The sequence below is a fragment of the Miniopterus schreibersii genome (genome assembly GCF_964146895.1).
Source record: "Miniopterus schreibersii genome assembly, chromosome: 2".
Lineage (NCBI taxonomy): Eukaryota > Metazoa > Chordata > Mammalia > Chiroptera > Miniopteridae > Miniopterus > Miniopterus schreibersii.
In genome coordinates, this window is record NC_138102.1 from 126,734,333 (window position 1) to 126,750,428 (window position 16,096).

At 33.6% G+C, this 16,096-nt stretch overlaps 1 protein-coding gene across 2 annotated transcripts in view; it reads left to right on the top strand.

The window, feature by feature from the left end:
• Positions 1-16,096, top strand: part of ZFC3H1 (zinc finger C3H1-type containing) — a 51,481-nt gene that overhangs the window by 9,812 nt on the left and 25,573 nt on the right. For both annotated transcript variants that reach the window (XM_081130785.1, XM_081130786.1), the window contains exons 3-12: positions 3,469-3,533; positions 6,953-7,151; positions 7,403-7,626; positions 9,078-9,201; positions 11,124-11,221; positions 12,213-12,422; positions 12,960-13,124; positions 14,093-14,230; positions 14,990-15,111; positions 15,525-15,674. In XM_081130785.1, the coding sequence (XP_080986911.1) occupies positions 3,469-3,533; positions 6,953-7,151; positions 7,403-7,626; positions 9,078-9,201; positions 11,124-11,221; positions 12,213-12,422; positions 12,960-13,124; positions 14,093-14,230; positions 14,990-15,111; positions 15,525-15,674 (1,495 nt within the window). The remainder of the gene's footprint in view (positions 1-3,468; positions 3,534-6,952; positions 7,152-7,402; positions 7,627-9,077; positions 9,202-11,123; positions 11,222-12,212; positions 12,423-12,959; positions 13,125-14,092; positions 14,231-14,989; positions 15,112-15,524; positions 15,675-16,096) is intronic.

The following is a 16,096-nucleotide window of genomic DNA, read 5'->3' on the forward strand; positions in this document are numbered from 1 at the left end:
ATTAATAGTTTCTAGTTGGAAGGTAGTATCTTTTTATGGTTGCTTTAAAGATCTTATTTTTGTCTTTGGCATTCTGTAGTTTAACTATGATGTATTGATCGTAGTTTTCTTTTTATTTATCCAGTTTGGGATATGTTGTGCTTTTTTTATTGGTTCTGGAAAATTGTCATCTCTTAAAATATTGTCCCTTTCTCTTTCTTTTCTGACACTGTGTAGATGTCTATTATATTAAATCATCTCACTTTTCTTCCATTTCCCTTAATTTCTCTTACGTTCCCATCTCTTTATAACTCTGCTACATTCTCGGAAATGTCATTTGCTATATCTTTCAGTTCACTGATTATCTGTGTCTGATAAGCCTTAAGCTCTCCTATTGAGTTTTAAATTTCAGTTACAGGTTTTATTTTATTATTTTTATTTTGTTTTCATATCACTTGCCTCCTTCTTTTTAGTTTTCTTTCTCCCCACTTATTTTTTCAAATGCATCTTTGTTTCTTTAAACATGTTAACCATAAGTTTGTTTTGTTTTGTTTTGTTTCTCTCCTTTGCCTGCTGATTTCTTGTGTCTGAGGTCTTTGTGGGTTTGATTTCTGATGTTTGCTATCTCTGCTGGTTCTTGTTTTTGGTACTTTCTTTTCTTGAACACTTGGTGATTGATTTTTTTGTTTTTTTTTTTTAAATGAGGTGCTCAGTTTTCTTTGAATTTTTTTGGTGGGAATTTTTTGAGGCCTGGCACAAAGGTGGATTCCCCAGAGAGGATTTGCTTTTGTTGCTGCCAGGTACTTGAGTAGACTTTAGCTCTTGGACCACTTTATATTTGAGGTTTTCAGGGCCATTCATATAGTGTAAATTTGGTTGCAAACCTGAGTGGTGACTGATTTTGGTTACACATTCTTAGGGACATTTTTCCCCCCCTCCCCAGCTTAATACTATGATTCCAGAAGACAGTTTGAGAAATATAATCAGTGGGCTAGAAAAGACACACATAAGTGTCATAGAGTATAATAAGGAGTTGTGTATGGAAGGCTGCAGTAACAGAGGAGGATAAAAGTCTCCTCTTGGATTCAGGAAGTTTTCATAGTTATGGAAATGTTTGAAATATGTCTTGAAAAAATGAGTCTTTTCCACTTGGGAAGTCAGATGAACCGAATGAGCAGATGAAGTCACAGAACTTTTAAAGGATATTGGATTATGGTTGCAACGTGGGCTATATGGTATGTTTCTAGGAGTGGTTGGATATGAATTTATGAAAGGATAGGTGAGATTGGATTACAAAGGGCCTTGAATATCTTTTTAAAGAACTTTATTTTATTGTAATTTATTGATATTAGAGAGGAAAGGAGAGAGAGAGAAAGAAATATCAATTTGTTGTTCCACTTATGTATGCATTCATTGGCAGTTTCTTGTATGTGCCCCGTTTGGGGATCAGACCCACAACCTTGGCTATGGGAATGATGCTCTAACAATCTGAGCTACCTGGCCAGGGCTTGCTAAAGGATTTAGAGTTTCTTTAAATATCAGGCGGGCAGGCAGATATTTTTAAGCAGGAAAATGATGTGATCAGATGTCTGTTTTAAGAAAATAACTGACAGCTGTGTAAAGAATTATTGGAGGAAAACTAAAAAGAATAGCACTTCTCTAAATAAGTTATATAGTATTTCTACTTGTGCATTTTCTCCAGTCTTCAGCAAGACTCAGTTCTGCCATCAAACCTTTAAATTATTGGTCAGCATTTTTTTTCCTCCAATTTCTTCAACTCTTCTAAACCTTCATCATTTTTCAGGCTTTTTATCTCTATTGTCAGCCTCGGAGCTTGCTCTGTTTCAGGTGATTGCATTCAACTTCCAGCTTCTTACTTCCTGATTGTAAACTTATGTCCATACTGATTTTCACTTCAGTTCCTCCACTCTGAGGAAGGGGTGTCTTTTTTTATTCATTTTTTTGTCTAATAATTATTACTATTCTAGTGTTCTTTGAAGTATGATCAGTTTTGCTATAATGTGACACATGCATTCCTAAAAATCACTACATTGCAAAATTGCACAATAAAAAGCACAGGATTTATGAACAAAATGGAATTAGGGAAACAGCATTCAAAAACTTTGTCAGTGACACATGAAAAAAGTTAGGAACCTAATAAAAATGGTAGTGCAGCTGTATGTTAAATGGGTTAAAAAAAATGCTTGAAATACTACAGTAAATGTCACTTTACTTTGAAAAAGACCTAAAGTGTGCATGTGGAAGTGGAAGATTTTCAGCTTATGAATTACTGTAAAGCAGAGCAAGGAGATTGGACAGTAAACTATTACACCAGATGTGGATGAGTGTGGCTGATAACATACATGGTGAACTGAAGTAGTCGGTAGATGCTCAAAGTTTGGGGGGTTTTTGTATTCCTACATGGCTTGGATTACCCGGGGTTAGTTTTCTGCATTCTCTTAGTGTTTCTTGGGGACAAACTGCACTTAAGCAAACATGAAATTTGTGTTATGCTCAAATTATTTTCTAAAATATCAGTCATGTTGCAACAAATTCACATTTCCAAAACAAGCCTTATAGCAGAACTGATGTGATTCAAAATTTGGTGGTTGCCTCCCATTTTCTTTGTCTAGGGTACTTGTTTAGTAATTTCTCTATTTATTGAATAAATTGCCTGTTCTTTTACCTGTAGGTCTTAAGCAATCAAGTTAGGTTGTTTGGAACACTGACAGATGGCATTATGAAGGGGGGAAAACTGGATTTGGAGTTTAGACTTCATTTGTGTCATCTTGTGGAAAGATTCTCTTAGTTTTCAACTTCATCTGTTTTAGCTACAAAAATGTATCTCATTGTTGTTGTAAATGTACTGTAACTTTATTGGGAGATTTGTTGAGCAGTTATAGAATAGGTAATATGTAAATAAGATTTTGTAAATAACTTCTTCAGAAATCTGGCCCAAGGCTAGAATTCTAGAAGTATGTGTGGATGGATTTAATTTTGTTGCTATTTAACAACTTCTGCTGATGCTTTTCTAGGTAGAGGACCATTTCTTTAATGTATAAATCCAATGCAATCTCTGAATGTTGAGTTCATTTCATTTAGAGGTCTGAATTAATAATCATTTTATTTTATCAGTATGTATTATCTATTTGGGAATGAAGCTTTGCTTGTTATCTATCTCTATAAATTCTGTTCTTATTTGAAATAATTATTTTTAGTTTTGAAATTGTTTTATCAAAATGGGCTTTTAATTTATTATTTAATACTTTGAATCACTTGCCTTCTAACTTTTAGAAATGAGGCCTGTATGAGAAGTTCAGTCAGATTTTCATTTTCTCTAACAGCAATCTTTTGCCTGAGAGATTGAGAAAATGAGACCCTTAATGAGACCCTTTAGAATAATTAATATCAGACATTATATAGCATTTTGTTTTAAGTTGATTGTAGCTTTCTTTTAGAGTGTTCAAAGTATGCTGTTTTATTTTAAAGGATTAGAAGATAAGGAACAAAATTTAACAAGACGACTTAGTGCCTCAGATATTCTATCTGAAAAGGTAAGATACTGCTTTGTGTGATTGGATAGCTCTGTAAGACTGACTGTTGTACTGCTTTACCCTGTTCTTTAGAAAGGGAAATTCTGTCTTCCTTTCCACTAATTTTCTTTCATCATTACTGTATCTTTATTTGGACATAAGCGTAAAGATAAGAAAATCTGGAGACACATCTTAGAATATTTTTCCACTGGGTTCAATTAAATTGTGTTTAAGTCTTATTTATTTCCTTAGATGATCTTTTTGTTTTTTGAAACTTAATTTTTATCCAGATAATTTTTTTTTCAATTTTGAGGGGATTATCCTGTGTGGGAAAGCTTTTGGAGTTATACAGACCTGGACCTGGTAGCCAATTCTAGCTCCTCCTCTTAGCTGACTGATGTTGTGTGAGCCTTTGCTTGCATCTGTTTTTCTTCTTTACAAAATGAGTTTTGTTTTTAAATCCTTACCTGAGGATATTTTTTCCATTGCTTTTCAGAGAGAATGAAAGGGAAGGAGGGAGGAAGGGAGGGAGGAAGGGAAGGAGAAACATTGATGTGAAAGAGACACATCTACTGGTTGCCTCCCACACAAGCTTGCAACCAAGGTATGTGCCCTTGATCAGGAATTGAACCTGAGACCCTTCGATGCAGGGGCCAATGCTGTAACCACTGAGCAACACTGGCCTGGCTTTACAAAATGAGTTTAATGTCATCTGTTCTTTGGGTTTGTTGTGAAGTTATGCAGGATAAAATATGGAGGCATCAAACACTGTGTTTGACATTTAATGGGCCTGTAATAACCCAGGTCTTTTCTTTGTTCAATTAGAGATCTGAAATAGCTGCAATTTATTCAATTAAGATTTCAGCTAGTTTTTATGAGTAAATGGTAATGATGCAAAGATCCTAGGAGTTTTAGGAAAGAGGTGGTTCTGAATTTAAAGATGATAATATAACAGATACACACATATGCACACGGAACACGTGCATGTACATGCATATAGATGTGTATATGTTTTTTAATACCTTCACAACTTCATAAAGTAAGTTGACATTTGTTTTACAGGTAAGGTAAGATTTATATGGGTAGATTAAGTGACTTGCCTATATTACATAGGACTTAAGTGTTGGAGTAAGATTCAGTGCTCTTCTTGCTGATCAAGTAGCTGTTTAAATAGCATATAGTTTCATGATAGAATCAGTGGTTTCTTTAATTCTAAAAGGAGTAGTTGCAAAAAGTAATCAAAGACTCAAGTCTCAATGGAACAGTGATGATAGCTTTACTTTAAACTCTCTAGATCAGCACTGTCCAAAATGGAATAGAATTTTCTACAATAATGGAAATGTTCTTTATCTGTACTCTTTAATGTGGTAGGTGTTAACCACATGTGGCTGTTAAGCACTTAAAATGATTAGTATGGCTGAGGAACTAAATTTTGTATTCAGTTTTGGTTATTTAAATTTAAGTAGCCACATGTGACTCATTGCTACTATATTAGACAGTATGGCTCTAGAACTTTAGTACCAAGCAGTAGAATTTGGTATGTTTAAGTGATTTAGAGTAAAAAAGAATCATGATAAATTTAAAACTCATTTTTTACATATATTTCCCAATAGTGGAAAGGGTAACTATATCCTGGTTTGGGTAAACTGAAGTACTATTAGTTCAGTTAGGGATTTATGATAGTTCATGTAAGGATGAATCCCGTTGGTACAGGATCTACTGTTTTCTTTATGCTTAATAATGAATTAAATAATTTAATTGGGTTTTAGGAAAATGTAATTACAATTTATGTATTAGAAAAAGTTATTAGATTAAGTCGGCTTTGACCTTTTTGAGTCTTAGACTTTTGATTTTCCCCTCTTCATACATAAAGGAAAAATGTATACAATTTTGCATTTAACTTTAATGGATAGGGAGACCGAAGGACCAAACCCTTTACCTTCTTTCCCTGTAAACCCATATACTCCAATTAAGAACTTCTGTTTAGGTTGCCTGACATTTTCAGTTTTATTTTATCGAAAATGTAGAGAATTTAATTTGTAAAATTATCATAAAAAAGGTAGAATGAGAAAACAAGTTATTTCAATCGGAAAAAAGTTCTCAAACATTCACTCTGAATCTATCTTCCTATTGTAGCTTCTCTAAAGAAAAGTCTTGGGTGTTTAAAGTATTTTAGATATTCAGATAAATATCTATAGGTTTAGAACTTGTAATGTTCAAATATAAGCAAATCTTTACATATTTTTCCTTCAACACTATAGGATTATAAAATATATATATTTTTTAATTTATCTTTATTGTTGAGAATATTACAGATGTCCCCTTTTTATCCCCACTGATCCCCTCAACCCTGCATCCATCCCACCCCCAGACTTTCCCCATACCAATGTCTGTCCATATAAACATATAAGTTCTTTGATTAATCTCTCCCCACCCACTCCCCCATCCCCGCCTTCCCTCTGAGATCCCTCAGTCTGTTCCATGCTTCTGTGTCTCTGGATCCACTTTGTTCATCAGTTTATTTTGCTTATTATATTCCACATATAAGTGAGATCACATGGTACTTGTCTTTCTCTGACTGGCTTATTTCATTTAGCATAATACTTTCTAGTTCCCTCCGTGCCATGCCAAAGGATAAAAGATTCTTTTTTATAGCTGCATAGTATTTCATGGTGTAAATGTCCCACAGCTTTTTTATCCACTCATCTACTGATGGGCACTTGGGCTGTTTCCAGATCTTAGCTATTGTATATTTTTTAAAGTTCGCAAATTTGAATCTTGACTTTCAGTGTACCAGTTCTCTGTATTACTTGTAAGGCTAATAAATAACCTGATAAGCACTTTATTCTTCATTCCTTATCTTTCCTGGATTGAGGTTTTTTTTTTAGTTCACTGGCTTCATTCAGATTTTCTTTCTTGTTTGGGAAGCCCAGTTAAATACTAATCTCTAACCCTTAACTTTTTTTTTTTAGAATAGCTTATTGATTTTTGGAGAGAGAGACAGAAACGTTATTGTGAGAGTGCAACATTGGTCGGCTGCCTCCTGTACGACCTCTACTGGGGATCGAGCCTGCATCCCCGGCATGTGCCCTTGACCGGGAATTGAACTGGCAGCCTCCTGACGTGCATGACAACGTCCAATCAACTGAGCTACACCAGCTAGGGCTCCTTTTTTTTGTATTATCCTATTTCATCAGTTGTACCCTTCCCCTCAAACCCTACACATGAACATATACACAGATTGATCTTCTGTTTGTATTATAGGGATTGAATTAGGGTCTAGGGCTATGGTAAGTAATCTTGTTTCCTTATTTTATTTGTATTTGCCATTTAAATATTTGCCTTAAAGCTAACTTTAAATTTTGATCACATAAAAGATTTGACTTGGTGAAATGTTTAGAGTCAGATAATTTAAAAATTGTAATTATTTTTTTTAAAAGAAACTTGGTGAAGATGAAGAGGAACTATCTGAACTACAACTTCGTCTTTTGGCTCTTCAGTCAGCCAGTAAAAAGTGGCAACAAAAAGAACAGCAGGTGATGAAAGAAAGCAAAGAAAAGTTGACTAAGACGAAAAATATACAGCAAAAAGTTAAAACCAGTACAAAAACACATTCGACCAAAAAAGTTAGCACTACAGGTGATTATTTTTGTTAAATTCTTTTAAATGATTTTATACATCAGTATCGTGTCTAGATTTTAATTCAAAAAATTTCGAGTGTGGAGAATTATAGGGCTTTGAATGGAGGGCAGTCCTTTGTAAACAACTGAGGAGTGTCTATATGTATGACTTAATGGTACTGAAAATAATTTTGAAAGCTCTTGCTTTCTTTTATCCTTCAGAAAATTCTAACTAATAGATACTGATGTTTCTACATTTTTCATTTAAAGCTAAACAAGCATTGAGGAAGCAGCAAACAAAGGCATGGAAGAAATTACAACAACAAAAAGAACAGGAAAGACTGAAAGAAGAGGATCTGCGGAAACAAGCCGAAGAAGAAGAGAGAAGAAAAAGAGAGGAAGAAATCAGAAAAATTCGAGATCTCTCAAATCAGGAAGAACAGTACAATCGATTCATGAAATTGGTTGGTGGAAAGAGGCGGTCAAGAAGTAAAGTAAGGAGTGCAAAAATATAAAAATCAAAACACTACTCAAACTTAAGTGTCCTTATTTCATAAATTCAGTCAACTAAGAAACATAAAATTCTTATGTTTGATACAGCTTGTTTTAGAAATAACTTTTGGGGAGGAGGAAAGGTAGGTTATAATTGAGAATGAGTCTTTTATGGTTATAGATATTAAAAACAAGAAATAAAACTAAAATGGTTAGCAAATCCGACATTTAGCTTTTTTATCATTTTCTAGTTAGAAGAAAGTAAGATTAATAAATTGTAGTGAGGACTTATTCTAAAAATGGCTGCTACCTAAGTATAGGGGAAGAATTTCATTAATTTTTCTTTATTTAATAATGTAGAGTTAGAAGTGTATCATGATTAATTGGTATATTTTAAAGAAAGTTAAATCAACATATAATAATAGCCTTAGTGGCTATTTAGTTATCAAGCATTTGTGAGTCTTTAGTATATATACATGATTGATAATGACTGAAGGACTAATTATTTTCTATGGATGTGTCAGGAAGTATATTGGAAATTAAATATTGAGCTATCTAGTGCTATTATCAGTGCTAATTTTCAGAATTCTGAGCTTTGAGACTACATTTGTAAATGTACTAATGAAGAATAGAGGGGTATTAAGAGTAAGACCTCCATAATTCTAGGGAGTCAGGAGTTTTGTTTGCTTAAGCAAGGAATTTGTAAATAAGCTTCTAAAAAACACTCTGATAGATTCTTCATTTAGAGAAAAGTATTGTATTTGCACATTACTCTTACATCCATCTGTGTAGGTTTTGCTAGTTTTTCAGTTTGTTATAAAACATCTCAGTGAAACATTGGAAGAAGTGAAAAAAGAAACTATGCAAATACATCAACCAAGAGTTTCTAGTTTTTTTTTAATTCTCACCAGAGGATGTGTTTTTCATTGATTCTAGAGAAAGAAGAAGGTGGTGGTGGTGGGAGAGATAAAGAAAGAAACACTGATTAGTTGTCTCCCATATGTACCCCCACCAGGGATCAAACCCACAACCCGGGTATGTGCCCTGAGCGGGAATTGAACCCACGACCCTTCAGTGCATGGGATGATGCTCTAACCAACTGACCCACACCGGCCAGGGCTCGTCTAGTTTTTTATACAGAGAGAGGCCATAAGTATTAACAGATTTTGATGTCATCTTATTTTATAGAGAAATAGGTGGTTAGTTGCTCAGTTAACTGTGGAAGATTTCTTCTGCGTAGATAGTCCCTGCTAGCTTCCATTTTCTATTTGACAGTTGTCAGCCACCTGTCATGTACATTGAATTTCCCAAATCAGATGTGATAGGCAGGTCTAACTGGATCACCATGAGTTTTGATACTGTTTCCTAGAAAATAACTATTAATTGTTTTATAATTTTTAGCCTAAGAATGGTCTAAGTAAATGCTGTGAAACTAAATATCCTGTGTAATTAGTCTTCAGATCCTGACCTGAGACGATCCTTAGATAAGCAACCTACTGATAGTGGAGGAAGCATTTATCAATATGATAACTATGAAGAAGTTGCTATGGATACAGATAGTGAAACCAGTTCTCCAGGTATGAGCTAAAACTCTTAATTAAAACATTTGCATATTCATAATTATTAAATAGAAAATGGTCATGAAGCTACCTAAAACCTTGAAAGAAATATGTAATGAATGTGAGATTTGTTAGTGAATTGTTCATCCATAGGCATCATTTGGTGGTGTAAATACTTGGAGAGAAAATTTGGAGAGCAAATGTCAAATATGTAATGTTAACCTTTACTTCCCATTGTTTCTTCTGGATAGCATATAAATAGAAAGACAGTGTTTAAGCACCTAACTATTTGGTCTAAAAAGTGAAGATTTTAAAAGCAGATGAGAACACTGCTTTAAAAAATGAACAAACCTTTGATCTCTGAAGTATCTTTAAATCCAAGATATTTTGAATTTTAGTCAAAAGGATCTTACTTGCTTTTAGGCTTCCTTTTTCCTCCTTCCAGTGGTGATACTTTGTAGGACTTTGGAGATGGAAAGTGATACTAGTGGCATCTCAGGAAAGACGGGTTAGAACTGGTCAGGGCTGTACCTCAATTAGATTACGTATTCTAAGATGTGACTGTAACCTGGAGAGCTAGAGACTTGCTTGAGTTGATAATCAGGAGTGAGGGGCTGTAAGATAACTATTCTCACTAATTAAAACGCATGAGACTGAGGCAGACAACCAAATGCAGTTGGCATTCAGAATTGAAATACTTATTTAAAAAACTATGTTTCGTTTATTTCTCCCTGTGGTTATAGTGTGAGACCAAATCAAACTAAAATCCTACTTTAGTGTGTGTAGACTAGAGACAAGGCAAAGTCTGATAGGGTAGGGGTAATGCATATTGTTTTTAGGCTCGTGTTTGATAATCCTACATGATAAGTTTTGATTAAATAATTTAACTCTCTTTGGTCAGTTTTTCATTTTCTTATTTCTAGGGTCTTTGAGATGATTCATAGTAATTCCCAACTGTTGACAATATTAATACTCTGTATTTCTGTAAACTAATGTTACGATCCATACTTTTAAGAGTTTTGTAAAAAAATTATTATACAGAGGATGTATTTTCTACTCTTTGTCAGATTTTAACTTTTTTTCATATTTACTACAGATATTTATATTTTTAAGAAGTAAAATGCTCTAAAGGCCAGTGTATATTCAAATGGGCCACAAGTCAACCCCATACATGTCATGTGGGTAATGTCCATATTGACTTGTGAGACACCCGGGACAAAAAAGAAACATTAGTTTTTCCCTAAGGTTATATAATTATTGTGTAGCAAGAGTAGTTGGAATCTGCCATATTTTACTGAGTCTTAAAAAAAGCACTGAAGATAAAATGCACATTTATTTTTATCTGCTACCAAGGAAGAAGAAATGCTAATAATTTAACTGAGATGCATCAATAACTATTCCAAAATTATTAAAATGGGAAAAATGTACACTTTATTGATTAAACACAGTAGGTAATTGTTTTCATTTCTAGTCCTACTTGCTTCCTACACAACTTAAATAGTCAGTTTCTTCACTTTCTTTGATCCACATGAAGGGAAAAATGGAGTCATCAAATCACTGTTTTACTTTAGTTCAGGCACTTTGGCAGTTTCAGGGGAATTTTTTGTTTTATTCCTTAAAAAGTATATTTGTAAAAAAAATAGTGTTTTTAGCCTTTCTTGCTCTATTCTGTGCTATTATCATTAGATGAAAATTAGAACAAAGTGAAGAATTTTGAGGGACTAATGTCAGCTTAAGGAGATGGCTGACTTTGTGGTTACATAAGGACAATTTTAAATAGGTGGAGGTGGTCTCTTGGAGATTAAAGATTTTATTAGAGATTAACAAAGTCTAATTTGCACTCTACCTAGATGCATTTGTATTTCTCCAAAGGTACCATAAATTTAATTCATTCATGTTGAAGTATTTCTGTTACTAAAATCTTACAAAATTTTTTTCAGCTCCTTCTCCTGTGCAACAACCATTCTTTACTGAATGTTCATTGGGTTATTTTTCTTCAACACCATCTATTTCTTTGCCTCCACCTCCTCAGGTTACTGTAAGTGAGAATTGATATTATTTCTAAGAAAATTTTGTTGCTTTGTGTCATTTCTAATTTATTTTGAAAAACTGGCATTGTAGTTAATGAATAAGGTTAGGGTTTGAAGAGAACTTTAAAAAAATCAGAGTTGTTTACCAAAATTAATAGCTATGAAATCTATGGACTAAGCAGTTGATTAGATTTTTTTCAAAAGAAAAAAATAGAATGTGGAGAAATCACAAAGTCAGAGTTATTTCTAGATTGAGAGGTCCCAGAGACCAAACTGGAACTTTGTCAGTAGGTTAGAGGGAATCTTGCCGTTTCATAGTTCCTAGGTAGATATGTGGTGTACTCCTAGAAAGTTTAAGATGAGGGAAATAGTACAACAAAGAGTGGGAGAGAAAACATTTTTCTTTCTTTCTTGAACTGTTTTAAAAGCCAAGAGTGATACTGGAAGGTCTTTGAAGCAAAAATATATATAAACTTGGGAATTTGGGTAAAATTAGTTTTCTTTATAGATACTCTCTAACAAGCTGGTTCTCAAGGATTTAAGTGGGTAGTGGTGAGTCTTTCTGACGTTTATTTCTTAAGATACTCTGTATTATATATTTTCCAGAATTCCTGGTTCCTTATTTTTGATTTGTAATTAAATATCATGCTCTTGGTTTTTCAGTATCTCTATGTGTTTTCAAGTAGTCATCTAGAGTGATAGAACTTATAAAATTTTTATATCTTTTAGATTGTTAAATAAAGATTATAGGAACGGAGAAGTTTGTATAATTATCTTGAAGTTCATAAACGTTTCAAATATTATTAATTTTAAAAACTATTCTTTTCATGGCCGAATACTGAATTCTGGGTTAGTTTTTGAGATTTACAATGTACTTACAGCTAAAATAATAATCTAAAGCTTACCTTTTTCCAATTTAATGATGCTCCACAGATAAACATTTGCAATTGGTAAAATTTGCGTTGTAATTATTATTTCTTCTTTTTTTAAAAAAACTAGTCTTTGCCACTTTTGAGCCAGCCTTACGTGGAAAGCTTATGTGTTTCTCTTGAACCTCTACCTCCTGTACCACCTTTACCACCTCTTCCACCTGAAGATCCAGAACAGCCTCCAAAACCACCTTTTGCAGATGAGGAAGAGGAGGAAGAAATGCTGCTTCGAGAAGAACTACTTAAATCTCTAGCCAATAAAAGAGCTTTTAAGCCAGAGGTAATTTAGATGCCTGAACCGCTAGGTGGTGCTCATGAGCTTAAGTTTTAGGCAGTCTTACTCTTTTCTGCTTATTTGGAATTCATTGGATTTATATGTGTGTGTTACACACACACACACACACACACACACGTATATATACATATGTACACACACATCTGAATGTATGTGTGTATATGTATTTATTTATTTATTTATTTATTTATTTTATTCCTCACTGGAGGATTTTTTTCCCATTGCTTTTCAGAGAGGGTGGGGTGGGGGGAGAGAGAGATAGAAACATTGATGTGAGAGAGAGACATCAATTGGTTGCCTCCTGCTTGCCGACTGGGGCTGGGGATTGAGCCAGCAACCGAGGTACATGCCCTTGGCTGGAATTGAACCCAGGACCTTTCAGTCCATGAGCCAAACTGGCTAGGGCTCATTGGACTTTTATAAAGTAGGGATAAGTCTGGTACTAATTTGCTCAAGATTTTTAAAGATGATAGAATGTCTTTTTTTTTTAAAGTGTTTGATATCTCTCTCTTCCCTGTTTAGGAAACATCCAGTAATAGTGATCCACCTTCACCTCCAGCTCTGAACAATTCACAGCCTGTGCCAAGAAGCAATCTGTCAATAGTCAGTATTAATACAGTATCTCAGCCTAGGATACAGAACCCAAAGTTTCACAGAGGACCTCGTCTTCCACGAACTGTGATCTCGGTAAAAAAACAAACAAAATGTTTAATCATACTGTTACTCAAACAGCCTGGGAGAAAGTTGTATGTAGTTCTGCTGTCTTGTTCCCCACCTCCTTGTTCATTTATATACACATACAAAGTCATATGTAAATACAAATTTATTTTTTATTTATTGATAGTGAAATGGGAGCAGCTTCTTCACTTGAAAAATGGTGGAGTAGTTTATGATAATGTTTTTGGGGAAGTATTATTTTCATCAGAGTGGTATGCTTTCCTCTGCCTTTCCTCAGATTTTTCCTATATAAATTATTCCGTTCAGGTTTCTATTCTAGAGTTAATTTTAGCAAATTGTATATTTTTATTTTACCCGTCTTTGTTTATACTTTGTTCATATTTTTCCAATTAATGACTGTACTTTAAGGATTTATTTATGGTGTTTATTAAGGAGATTGAAATGACAATTTTTTTCTGCCTTGTTTTCTAATGGCTTCAAAGTAAAATAAGTGGGGCAATGCCAAACTGAAATTTTGCCTCTGTTAGGTAAACCAACTTTAGTTACTTACCCTCTTTATATAACTACAAAAGCCAGAAAGTTTTAAAAATAATTATTTAGAATTACTTATTTTTACCTTGGTTGTAAGAGTTAATTTAAGATGACATTATGGTTCTTTATAGAAAGTTGGAGAAAATAAAACTTAATAAGGTGATCATAGTAGTGTCTTTAAAGATTGAGAATATAGAATATTGCATGTTTTTGGCATGTAATCAGTATTGCTAGAGTGGGACAAAGTCAGTTATGCAATGTGTCTAGAAGGAACCATAGACTGTCTACTTGGAGCCCATTATTTTTATGGACTGAAATTTCAAGAGTTTAAGTGACTTGTTCAATGCCATGCAGCTGATTGTGGTAGAGCCAAGAAAAGTGGTAGGGCCAAGAAAAGTATAGAGATACTTTTGTCATCAAGGGTAGCAAATATATTGTCTTTGCAGCTTCCAAAGCATAAATCAGTGGTTGTAACACTGAATGATTCAGATGACAGTGAATCTGATGGAGAGGCTTCCAAATCAACAAATAGTGTTTTTGGTGGATTGGAGTCCATGATTAAAGAGGCAAGACGAACTGCTGAGGTGAGTGCAATAATGAAAGATAAAAAGAAAGATAATTTATTGACAGCCATTAAAGTTAATTCTTTTTCCTGAAAAATTAGACCTCTTAGAGACATTGATTTTTAATATATTAAATGGTGGATATATTTTACTTGTATTATTAGGACTTTGTATGATAGAGTGAAGCATGTATAAATTTATATAGAGTTAGCTATTGATCCCCTTTATTTTTATTTTCAATTGACTAATCCTATTTTCACAATAGTGGATAATTGTCTTCTGTACTAGGGAAATTTACTGTTTTGAAATTGTGTTATATTACCAGAAAACAGTTTTTATTTAAGTGTATGATCTAAGTGCTACTTTTATCCCTATTCTTACTGCAGCAGTTGTTTAGGTATGATTTAGTTCAATTATTTTCAAACTGTATTTCTTGACTTCTTAGTACATTATCTAGTTAATTTGGTGGTTAACAACCAGCTGGTGGAGGGCGAAGTGTGTCAAGGGCGTCAACTATATATGGTAATGGAAGGAAACTAAACTTTGGGTGGTGAGCACCCAATAGAGTATGCAGATGTTAAATTATAATGTGGTATATCTGGAAATTGTATGTTATTAACCAGTGTTACCCCAGTAAATTTAATTTAAAAAAGGAATAGAAAATAATGAAGATAGTTATTTCTAAATATATAAATGCACACTAGGTTGCAGTGTAAAATATATGTCTTAGTGTGGGATAAGTGAAAGCTGTTGATCTGGTTGACTTCAAATGTTTTCTAGCAAGCTTCAAAACCCAAAGTACCTCCAAAATCTGAAAAAGAAAATGATCCCATGCGAACACCTGAAGCTTTGCCTGAAGAAAAGAAGATTGAGTATCGATTGTTAAAGGAAGAGATTGCCAAGTAAGTGGCATTTTATGTAATTTGCTTTAAAGATATGTGCTGTTTTCAGTACTTAACTAAAGCTGTATACAGTTTATTGGCATTGGGAAATGAAAAGTTGGTGATTTTGTTCAACATACAGAGTTAATATTTTTACAACTCACACAGGAGGGGGAGCCAGATGATCATCTATAGACTTGACTACAGTGATGCACTGGGATCAAAACAGCTTATAATAAGAGAAAAGTGAATAGAAAGGAGAGCTACACTATCATCTTTGAAAGCCATCTTGGGTCATGCATATTGGTCATCATTGTTATTATTAGTCAATATGATTAATATTTTTACTTTATGTTATGAAATAGAATACATCTTCAAAGGAAAATAATTTCAGTTTATTCTTTGGTATAATCCACCTATCTTTATTATTTTAGTCGGGAAAAACAGCGTTTGATTAAATCAGATCAGCTGAAGACAAGTTCATCATCTCCAGCCAACTCTGATGTGGAAATTGATGGGATTGGCAGAATAGCAATGGTTACTAAGCAGGTTTCAGATGCAGAAGCAAAACTTAAAAAACATAGGTGAGCCTCGTCTGATTAAATACTGCATGTATCTAATGTACCTATGTTAGAGGGATTTCTTTTGTGGTGTATGTCAGTACTAAGTACACTATATGATTACAGATTCGTTTATACTTGGTAGAACTTTATAAGGTTATCATTTTGGTGAATTATACATTTACATAAAGTAATAGTATAATAGTTTAAATAAAACTACCAAGAGTTCAAAGGAATTTTTCCCTTCAGATTCATACATGGCTTATTTGTAATTTTCTTTAAAACTTCTGGCATGATTTTTGAAATACCTTCTTTGGAGGCATATTTTTATTGTAAAAGGTGGATTTGATTGGTGGGAATAATCATTACCTACTCTGTTTAATAAGACACATGGCCAAATATGGTGTTGTTATAAAGTGTGAATATAAAGTTGAGGATCATAAACC